The sequence below is a fragment of the Bubalus bubalis genome, chromosome 4 (genome assembly GCF_019923935.1).
Source record: "Bubalus bubalis isolate 160015118507 breed Murrah chromosome 4, NDDB_SH_1, whole genome shotgun sequence".
NCBI classification, from domain to species: Eukaryota; Metazoa; Chordata; class Mammalia; order Artiodactyla; family Bovidae; genus Bubalus; species Bubalus bubalis.
The window spans coordinates 33,311,169-33,323,342 of NC_059160.1; the positions used below are offsets into that span (position 1 = coordinate 33,311,169).

The following is a 12,174-nucleotide window of genomic DNA, read 5'->3' on the forward strand; positions in this document are numbered from 1 at the left end:
AGAAGGGACAGGCTACCCACTCTAGTATTCTTGGGCTTCCCTGGTGACTCAGATGGTAAAGAATCCACTGGCAGTGTGGGAGACCTGGGTTCGATCCCTGGGTTGGGAAGACACGCTGGAGAAGGGAAAGGCTACCCGGTCCAGTATCCTGGCCTGGAGAATCCCCACAGATAGAGGAGCCCGGTGGGCTACAGCCCATGGGGTTGCAAAGAATTGAACATGACTGAGCAACTTTCACTTTCACTTTGCTACCGCAGAGCTTAAAGGAGCACTTCTTAAGTTGACAATCTGAATATTCTGTGAAAAAATAATTTCATGTTCAAAAGAGTAAGGGAAATACTAAATTAAAGTTTAAAAGGTTTCTCTGTGGCATGTATTCCCCAAATCTTGAATACATTAATGCAACTGTGAATCTTCCAGAGATAACAACAGTATCATATTCCAAATATCCTGGAACAAGAAACTCTTTAATGTTCCCCCAAAAGCATCATTCTGGGATAAATTCCAAACACTTTAAAATGGCCTAATAGTCTCATGATATCAACCCTGCTTATCCTTCCCACGTCATTTCCTGCTGGTTTCTCAAGAGCTCTGTGCTTAAGCTGCACGGAACTATTTCCTGTTCCAAGGACAAGCCTTCCTCTTCACCCCCTCCTCTGTCTCCCGAGCTTTCCTCTTAAACTGAAATAGGCGTTTTCTGGTGTGTTTGGGAATTTACTCAAATGTCAAGCCTTCTTAAGAATTTTCCTGACATACCCCAGACATGCTCCTTGGCAACCTTAGTACTTCTCATCTCCAGGCTCCTGCAAAAGCTTGGAGATGCTTTTACTGTCACATTGTCTCTTGTTTTCCTAAGTTTGTCTTTCATGCGAATCTATGAGTTATTTGAGGGCAATTTTTTTTTCCTTTCAGCCTTTTATTCCTTTAGCCCATGGTAGAGTCTGTTGAAGGAATAAATGCATATTTCTAAGTTGAAAGTATCTTCCTTTGTAATTCCAAGTTCACTGATGATCTGCTTCATCATATAAATGGGAGCCTGAACCTCATGACACAGGTTTCTTAAAATCCATGGCTTTAAAGTGTACTATCAGGTGATACAAACTCCTATTTACTGCATTTAATTATTTTATGTAGAACTTATTGGCTGTAGTAAAAGTAAGGGAACATGTGTTTCAAGTAATATTCAAAAAATATTGTTTTTTCTGTTTTCTGAGGTCACTTATCAACATCAAATTTTTGGTACCCTGATATGCAGCCATTTCTTCATCTATTAAAATTTGTGAGAATTAGATAATAAATGTGAAATTAAACTGTAAAGTGCTATGGAAATATTAATTGTTAGATGCTGAATAATATCCTTAACTTCTTGATAGTCTAGTGGCTTTCTAAGAAATGATTACAGTGTTCTTGTTCAATAACCTACCTTCACAGAAGCTTTTTCTCATTAAAAATGTAAACTAATGAAATTTACAGGTAAGATGCTTATTCGCATCATTGTATTTTAAATTAGCAAGTTGTAGAGATAAATATCACATTACTGGACTTAAAAATATTGCCCTTCATTTTACTGAATCAATGTGTGTCTCCTATATTTGGTCAGTAAAGTTTTACATTTCATGCGTTAATGCCTCTGAGGAATGAAAGGCAAGAATAATATGTTCCAATATCTTCTGAAGACATGATGGAACAAAGACTCTAGATATCTAAATCCTTAGTTTGAGACTTTCATCTGCTTATCCTCCATACTCAGCAAAATGTATGGCACAGAGACAATATTCAATACCCACTTATGGGATGAATGAGGGAAAGGATAAATAGAAGACTGAGAAGAACATCTGAGGCAGAGAGGCTGCCAACAGGTAACAACGAAAAAAGACAGCACGCAACCCAGAGACCATGACTGTAAGGTCTCCACCTCCGCTGGCTGTGAGGTTTGAGTAAGTTACCAGGTGGGCACGTGCATTTGTTTCCTTACAATTCCAATAGTGCTAAGAACTACAGAATCACAGGACTGTCCTCACTGTGATAGGGACTTACTCAGAATCCCTGGGTAAACGCTTAGCCTCTTTCAGCTGTGGTTCCTTACCTGGAAAATAACAATTTCTGACTAGATGACAGGGATATTTGTTGCTGTTGTTTAGTCGCTCTGTTGTGTCTGACTCTTTTGCGACCCCATGGAATACAGACCCCAGGCTCCTCTGTCTATGGGATTCTCCAGGCAAGAATACGGGAGAGGGTTGCCATTCCCTTCCCCAGAGGATCTTCCCGACCCAGGGATCGAACCCACATCTCCTGCACTGGCACTGAGCCACCAGGAAGTCCTAGTTAAAAATGTATAATTTTAAAATAAACAGTGAGAAAACAAACTAAAATGCTTTGATAAAAGTTGAAAGTTATACACAGCAAAGGTTGGAAAGGGCAGTAAAGGAAAGATAACATCTGGCCAAAAGATTCTAAAATTATCCATCATTCTTCTGAAGTATTCATGCTTTTTAAGGAGCTTTCAATGGTGCTGCCTATCATTTGCATATCATACGAAAGTATTCTTATAGAATGCAGTGTAATATTGCTCACCAACCTCAAAAACTCACACTCTTTATTTGTAGCTAATAGATATATAGCAAAGAGCCCCATGTCATTAATGATAACTTAAGTTATCTTTCGATCCACAGTTTTCCCTGGCTTATTAAGGGCATAACACATTAATTTTTCTTTCAGGGGTGACCTTTACAACACCATTAATGCTCACAGCTTTTATCCCACTACATTATTACTCATTATAGTTTCAGCTTTCAACATCTGCATTTGTTGAAAAGAGAAAAGTAAATTGTAGTGGCATCGAATCCTCAGAAAATGTGAGGGATGTGTATGTGGTGAAGGGCCTTCTCAGGAAAAGAAAATACAAGTTTCAGTAGTGGAAAAAGTCAGATGATAAATGTCATTAAATACATTCTTGCCTTTCTAAAATATTTTGTCATACTTAATCCTCAGAATGCTGAAATAAAAACTCCTCACATGACAAAAAATGCAAATATATCAGTTATTCCCTTAGTTAAAGACTCCAGTTCTGGGGCTATTACAAAAGTATCTCATACACCAACAGTGTCATATTTATGAGCTTTCATGTCTATTATGGAAGTGAATCCCTTTTGCCAAATAAAATATTTTTCCTTTTACATGCTTTGGACATGAAAGCAAATCTTATCTTGGTGTCTACTTTGGATGTTGAGCAGAGTAACTGAGAGATCATAACAGAATGGTGCATAATGATAAAAAGAACACATGCGCCCCAAACCATTTTCAAATTCTGAAAACCTCCATTTTCTTTGTTTCTCTTCTACGGCTGCCCCACTGGCCCTGACAGACTTGCTCTTGGCAAATAATCTGGAAGCGAACGTTGTGGAGATGGAAGCACTGGAAATATTCTCCTTCAGCTTTCTTCCTGTCCATCTCACGATTTCTCTGTAACTTTACCCCTTTTCTCCCCTCATTTCCTCAGTCTTCAAGAAAAAAGGGGCATTTCTTCTTTCCAAAGCTAATGCTGTCTCATTTCTTCTTGATCTGTCATCACCCATGGAGTCTTTCATATCTAAAAATGTCTCGAATTCATCTTTGTTTATATATAAACACATATAATTTCCTATTCTAAGACCTGTCTCTACTTAGTCTTCTCAAAATATTATCACCTCTCAACACCAAGCTTACAAAAAGACTGATTCATGTAGCCAATGCACTTTCTGTCTTCATGTGCTTCGAATCTTTGTAACTGGAAGTCTCCTAAACCATTCTACAAAGCCTCTCTGTTATAGTCTACCTGTCCATGAGTTCCAGGTAAACAAAGGCTTTTCTTCTTCATGTTCTTTAATTCTTCTATAGAATGTGACACCATCAAATAACCCCCTCCTTTTTCAAATTTCAATTTGTCCTAGACAAGCAGGTCACTGCTTTCTCATCATCTTTATTCTAAGATGCTCACTTGTCCTTTATCAGTTTCCCTCTTAAAAAAAAAAAGTTTGGTGGTTGTTTAGTTGCTAAGTTATGTCCAACTCTTGCAACCCCATGGACTGTAGCCTGCCAGGCTCCTCTGTCCATGGGATTCTCCCGGCAAGAATACTGGAGTGGGTTCCTGTTTCCTACTCCAGAGGATCTTCCTAACCCAGGGATCAAACCCAGGTCTCCTGCATTATAGGCAGATTCTTTACTGACTGAGCTATGAAGGAAGCAAAAAAAAAAAAAGTGTGGTACTTTAGAAATATGTCCAAAGATAGACTTTGATACTGATTAGAGTTGGGGCCTAATTCCCCTTTCTCAGAGTTGGGCTGAACTTAGTGATTCTGTTATAATGAAAAGAATAAAGTAGAACAGACTGAGTGACTTTGGAGACCAGATCATAAAAGGCATCGTGGCTTTCTCTTTGCTCTCCTTCCTGGATCACTCACTCTGGAGAAAGTTAGTTGTCATTCTATTAACAGCTCTATAGAAACACCCACATGGCAAAGTACTGAGGTCTCCAGCCAACAGCCATGTGAGTAAGTCATCTTGGAAAAGGATCCTGTATCCCCAATAAAGTCCAGGTCCCTGGCTTCCATCTTGACTGAAACCATAAGAAAGACCCTAAGGTAGAACTAGCAGCTAAGCTGTTTCCATATCCTGACCATTAGAAGCTACGAGGTCATGAATGTTGGTTGTTTTTAAGCTGGTGAAATTTAAGTTGGTTTGTTACACACTAAGAGATAATTATGGGCTTCCCAGGTGGCTCAGTGGCATAGAATCTGCCTGCCAAGCAGGGGATGTGAGTTTGATCCCTGGGTAGGGAAGATCCCCTGAGAGGATAATGGTAACCCACTCCAGTATGCTTGCCTGGAAAATCCCATGGACAGACAAGCCTGTATGGCTACAGTCCATGGGGTCACAAAAGAGTCACACACAACGTAGTGACTAAACAACAACAAGAGATAACTATACACAGTGTTTAATACCTCTGACTTTTTACCCCACATCCTTTCTTACCATACACACTCTTTGGTGAACTTATTTGCTCTGATGGCTTCCAGAACCTCATTAAGGAATAATTTCCATGTCTAAAATTCTAGCACCCCTTTCACATACCAGATTTACTAATTAAGAACATCCTCCTGAACTTCTCTACCTAAAGTGATGCCTGAAGTTTCAAATTCAACACTTATTTTTGTCTTATCCCAACCTATGTTGCTCTGGTCCTCTCTTTCACAGTTCAGGGGGTGGGGAAGCACTATCCTTTCTATATTGTAATTCAAAACCCCAAACTTCTCTGTCTCTAACTTGAACATCACCAGATTCATTTTACTGTGGATAAGTTACATCAATTAGTCTTTAATGATATCTCTTCAACTTATTCTCTCCTTTGCTTTATCGTTGTTTATTTCTAGCTTGCATAACTTACTCTTGTCCTCCACTAAAACAGTGACTTTCCTGATTCTAATCTTTGCTGTCAATACTCTTCTTAAAATTCTGATCAAATTGCTGTCTGAAGAAAAAGTAAAAAATTTCTTAGGATAGCATCCCATCAGACTCCATCCACCCCTTTCAGTTTTAACTCTGATCAATTTCCACTACACACTCATTCTCTATTCCAGTCAAATCAGTGTATTTCTCAAAAATATGATATTTTACTCTGGGTTCTATCTTACAGCATAAAATACCTAGGGATACATCTTTTTTAAGGCTCCATTTGAATTAGTCTATTCTTGATCCTTCCCAAATAGAATCTAATACTTTCATCTTTTTGACTATACGATTGTTATCTGGGTGCTAGAACAGAACTTGCAACAGTTGATTTAAACTATAAGACAAATAACTCCCCCCACCTTAACTGGACCCTGGCTCGTTGAGGGCTGATCTGTGATAGACTCCACATAACTGCATGCAAATAGTAAACATTAATAAATGTGGGTTTGAAATAAGTATTTACAGTCTAATTTATGTGTTACTAAAATAAAAATGACTGGAATTTTTAAAAGCTTATAGAAGCATTTTCCAGTGTTTGTTTACTGAAATGACAATCATGTAGAAATGAAATGACCAACTTTTTATAATATTTTGGTGTAGTGAAGTAAATCTCAAGAAATATGGAACTGAAAAAAAACAACAAAAACAAAAACTTGACATCCTAATGGCTGACTATGATCCAGGCACAATGTACTTCATCATTATATATACTTCATACACATCACACAAATGGAAATAAATTTCAGTCACTGAAAAGGCAAGTCACCTAACAACAATCTGGAACCAAGGCTCTCTGTGATTAGCCAGTTAGGTCTCTTTTTCAAAACTTAAGATCATCAGTCATATCAACAAACATAACCAATTCAATTAGATTTTCAGGGGAGCATTAGCACTTGCAATTCAGTTATACATTTCAATTTCATGTTTAAAACAGACCTGTGAAGTTCATCATATCGAAATTCTCCTCTGGAACTAAATCCATGTAGAGGCTATGCGTGATCTGCCATTAAAAGATGCTTTCATTCAATCGTCATAAACAGCAAATCAACAAGAACAAAAGAAACAGGACTTACCTATTGTGCTAACTCTGGCTGAAGGACTAGCTAATGATGCTGGGACAGAGGCTTTGAGGGGGCCTGCCCCACTGTTTATTCTCAGAGCTGGCATATGGGGAGAGGTGGGTGATGTGGGTGATTTGCCATCAGAGGTCTTGGGTTTAGCTGATAGGTTCAGTGGCTGTGCCACTTCATCCTGAAATGATCATCAGAACATGAGCTGTGATAAGGAAAGTCTGATTAAAAATGTCTAGAAAAACATAGGTATAATGCCTGTCATTTCCCATCAAATACTCTACCAATCCGTGATCTTAACATTCGGTTTGAACATTACAGTGTTTGGTTAGCTGTCAACAATGGCACTTTCAACAACATATTATGAAAAACCTTTTGTATAAGAGAAAGTTCATGTACACTCAACTATCCAGAGCATGTAACTGATGCCACCTGTAAAAAATACTCTTAACAAAGATATTATTTGTACCATTCACTTTTATTGAGAGACAGTGCATACTTTGCATAAAACTATAATGTAGATTTTTTTCAACCTGCAAAGAATAGGTGTGGAGTCCCAGCCATCTTGGGATCCTGCTGCTTAGTCAGTGTACCTAGAGCCTCCATGATGGAGGAGTTAAATGGTGTGTACCTCTGATTAGAACTCTTCTCCAAATTAAACACAAAAAAAGAAGAAAACTTTCTTTCTTAAAAAAAAAAAATCCTTTTTCCTAGGTTTCACAGAAACACTTTAGGGTTTGATCTAAAAATGAAAACACACATAATTAGCATTATATTAACATATATTATTTATGTATATGCAATACTGTTCTAAACATTTAGCATTACATTTTTAAAAATCCAGATTTTCCTTACAGTGTATTACATGGTGGTATGAAGATCAGCATGTGGCCAGCTCGGCATGTATGGTGACTTCCATGTTCTCTGCTTGAATAGGTCAAGTGTACATAGTTTACATTTTAGTCTATAAAATATTCTATTTTATACCTTTCTACATCAGCTTTTTTGTAAGTTCAAATATAAAATTTATGGGTATAATTATCACTAAAATGTCCATCACAATATAAAAGAATCAGATTACCTTAACATTATATTACTATTCTTTCATTGCAAAGTAAGAAAGTTATTCCTTTTTTGTGCTCTAAAATTGCAATATGGTGTCATTTGTATTTTACTATTCATATAATCTCCAATTTTACCCATGTATTATTGTAGAACAAAAATTTGGTTGCCACTTAGTTTCATCTCCATGAGTCAAGAACATAAAATATCTACTAGTAACAGGATAACTTGTTGAAAGTAGAGAAAGTAGAACAATTTAGAATCAAACGGTGTGATCTGGTGACATGGAAACATATTAATTAATGTGTACAAAATTTGATATGTATCTATTTACCCAAAACATTAAAATAAATCACTTTACAAAAATGGCATGATATGATATTTCAAGTTTATATTTTAAAAGCAATTTACTGTTATTCGATTCCACGGTTAGCTTCACTTAAGAAACTCGAACAGGCTAGGGAAAATCATACTTGAACTTTTTTTTCAATTCTGCTTTCTTTTTCAGAGAAAATAACAGTTATTTGAAAATCCATGAGATAATTCAAGTGGCAATCTAGGATCAAGATAGATGCATAAAAAATTACTGACCATGATACCATATTTATATGAATTCATAGAATCTTGGAAGGCAGTATAATATTCCATGACTGGTTCAATATATAATTTTGAGCAAAATATTTTAAAAACTACAGGGCAAAAATCATTCCCAGATCTTTCAACATTTAGTGAGTGAGTCAGTCATAATCCTTATACATGATGGCAGATCCCCAGAATACTGTGCCTTTTTTCCTCTATACTCCAGTGTGGATGAAAACTTCTCAAAATGTGATCTCTGAACTAGTAAAATCAGCACCACCTGGGAACTTGCTAGAAAGGCAGATTCTCTATTCTAGAAACTCTGGAGATAGGTGCCAGCAACCTATGTTTTAACAAGCATTCCCAAGTGATTCTGATGCACACAACCATTTGAGAGTGAAAAATTTGGCTTAAAGCTCAACATTCAGTAAACGAAGATCATGGCATCTGGTCCCATTACTTCATAGGAAATAGATGGGGAAACAGTGGAAACAGTGTCAGACTTTATTTTTCTGGGCTCCAAAATCACTGCAGATGGTGATTGCCATGAAATTAAAAGACGCTTACTTTTTGGAAGGAAAGTTATGACCAACCTAGATAGTATATTGAAAAGCAGAGACATTACTTTGCCAACAAAGGTCCGTCTAGTCAAGGCTATGGTTTTTCCAGTGGTCATGTATGGATGTAAGAGTTCGACTGTGAAGAAAGCTGAGTGCTGAAGAATTGATGTTTTTGAACCGAGGTGTTGGAGAAGACTCTTGAGAGTCCCTTGGACTGCAAGGAGATCCAACCAGTCCATCCTAAAGGAGATCAGTCCAGGGTATTCATTGGAAGAACTGATGTTGAAGCTGAAACTCCAATACTCTGGCCACCTCATGCAAAGAGTTGACTCACTGGAAAAGACCCTGATGCTGGGAGGGATTGGGGGCAGGAGGAGAAGGGGACGACAGAGGATGAGATGGCTAAATGGCATCATCGACTTGATGGACATGAGTTTGGGTGAACTCTGGGAGTTGGTGATGGACAGGGAGGCCCGGCGTGCTTTGATTCATGGGGTCGCAAAAAGTTGGACACGACTGAGCGACTGAACTGAACTGAACTGAACCTTACATAGTTATAAAGGGAGATTATTTAAAAATTTTATTTATGAGGCTTCAAAAGTCTCCAAAAACCTTCCTCAATATAAGGGGGTAACATAAAAAATATATAATGGTATCTCAAATCTTTAAAATGTTATCAGAACATATTGTAAGCTAACAATATGAAATGAAAAGATGTATATGCATAACAAACTAAATGATGCTGAGATTCCATGGGTCATTATTGATTAGAATTCAGATTTTCTCTCTGTTTTTCAACCTAAAAATCCTGTCATACCAGAGTGTTATCAACTATTTACTGGGGCTTTCCAGGTGGTGCCCATTGTAAAGAACCCGCCTGTCAAGGCAGGAGACATAAAAAGATGTGGCTTCAATGATGCACCTATAAATACTGAAGGCACTTTTCCCCTTATAAAAGTTGTACCTGCTTGCTAGTGTCTGCATGAAACTACTGGCTTTTGTCATGGTAGCCTGAAACCTCTTTTGGCAGCATCACCCCACAGCTCTTGCAAAAGTTTTGAGGGGATGAAAGTGAAAGTGAAAGTCACTCAGCTGTGTCCAACTCTTTGCGACCCCATGAACTATACAGTCCATAGAATTCTCCAGGCCAGAATACTGCAGTGGGTAGCGTTCCCCTTCTCCAGGGGATCTTCCCAACCCAGAGATCGAACCCAGGTCTCCTGCATTGCAGGCAGATTCTTTACCAGCTGAGCCACAAGGGAAGCCCTTGAGGGGATACTTGGAGAAATTAAAGATGGCTGTTTCACTTGATTGTTCACAAAGAAAGGAACATATTCTCAGAGGGGCAACAGAGATCTATGAGGCCAAGGGAAATCAAGTCTGAGTGTGTGTACTGGGGAGAAGTGGTGTTCATGAAGATGATGCAGACGTGGATGCTGATGGGGTGAAATGTCATATACTTAGCTTTAAGCACTAAGAAGTGTTATAAGCTCATACTAAAAAAACTACCAAAAGCACTGATGACAGCAAGAGACCTGCTGAAATCTTAATATTTTCCTGTATTCAAGGCAGCTCAGATGTCTGAAACCAAAAAGTGCAAAGCCCCAAGGACATAATAGAGGTTGACGGCTCCAAAGTTGATAGATACATCATTCAAAATTACCTCTCCTTCTCCTTCATTGTATGACCAGGCTAATGGCATATAAGAATCCTCAAGCCTGATCCTTATACTGGTAACTACATAAATAATTTTTGACCCATTGTATGATATTATTTCCCAATTTGGTTCTTTTAATAATTTACTACTGAGCTATTATATCAAATGCCCACTATGCATGAAGAATACAAAAATTACAGTAGTTTTCCATTTTCTATTATTTTTTATTTGACTAGATTAAAATTTTAAAACCACAACTATAAAATGGAGGTGGACTATTTACGATGTGCAATCACATAATTACAAATATGCACCATAAATGCCAAAAGTAAGACTTTTCTATGTTGTTTTTCATTTGTGATATCTTATCATTTAGGAGAAACATGAAAACATAGCATGATTAACCACTATTCTTAACAAATAAAACATGTTTATATTATAAATAATTAGTTGACATATGAAATAATGTTATTTTGAAGGTTAGGAAAGCACTGGAAAAGATGGCATTTATATGAAAGTAAACCATCACGCAATGAGGAAAGCAAGTTCCTTTTAATTATTAATACTTGTCCAACTGTTGAATGTGGTTGCCAGTTGAAAGTTTTGGAAATAGCATATTTCATACTTTTATCATTTATACACAAAGTAATAGTTAAGAAGAACTATTAGCTATATTGCTGTTGAATAGCTCTAAACTTATACATGAAATTATAAGGCAAGCATTTAAGCTTTTAAATGTGTAGCTAAGGTAAGCACATTTTAACTAACTAAAGGTAATATTCTACATAGTTATGCAATTCACTATAAATATTTCAAATCATTTATTTAATCTTTAATACTGTGAAGTGATTAATAAGTTCAGAAAGGAAATGAAGGCTCAGAAAGGTCTAATGAAACCCAGGTTTTTGGACTCAACATACAATACCCTTTTCATTTACATGACAAATTTAAACTTAAAGAGATGCTGATGAAATATAATTTCTGGAATTCAGCCCTAAACCATATAATTCTATCACATAATAAACCACATAAAGTTCAGTATACATGCAATAAAATGAACTAACACACACATTTGGGACTTTATATATATATAGTTTAAAAGTTGAAGCACAAGTTGTTAACTTGTTTTGGTGATTTTTTAAATGCTTCTCTGTTCACTACACCATATAGCACCAAAACTTTCCCTCAGTAATACTAAAGACTTGTTACATTAGTCTATTCTTTGTGAAAAATACCAAGTGTTCATGTATAATATGGCAGAAAATATAACAATTCATACAATAACGTGCAAGAGAATACTGTTTTGTACATTCAAATACAAGTTTTAGGAACCTATTCATGACTATAAATTCCCTGAATAAGGAATTATTAAATCTTAGTTGTCTAGGATAGAACGCAAAACAAGGACAATCCAAAAAACATATAGTTCAGGAATGGCCCACTTACAGCTCTTATGAGTTGTCTGAAAGCAAACATTTCACTTAACATCAGCTTGTGGTTACAGTACTAGAGATATTGCAGAGAGACTAATGAATTTGTATCCCAGCCAATGAAAAGCTCCCATACCTATAAATTATAAATTAGATAAAGAAAAGAGCTTAACGCAAATATATTGCCTTAGATGCACTGAAGATATATCAATTATGATCATTAATGCAACAACCATTTCCTTAGAAACTTAACACACACTGTAAAATAACTATATAAAGGTAATATATATTCATTTGAATATATATTCATTGAATATATATTCATTGAA

The 12,174-nt window shown here is 36.7% G+C and overlaps 1 protein-coding gene across 19 annotated transcripts in view; it reads right to left on the reverse strand.

Annotated features, from left to right (window-relative positions):
- The window catches only part of SOX5 (SRY-box transcription factor 5), a 1,156,954-nt gene that overhangs the window by 48,526 nt on the left and 1,096,254 nt on the right, over window positions 1–12,174 (reverse strand). For all 19 annotated transcript variants that reach the window (XM_045165614.1, XM_045165607.1, XM_045165602.1 and 16 more), the window contains one exon: window positions 6,561–6,738. In XM_045165614.1, the coding sequence (XP_045021549.1) occupies window positions 6,561–6,738 (178 nt within the window). The remainder of the gene's footprint in view (window positions 1–6,560; window positions 6,739–12,174) is intronic.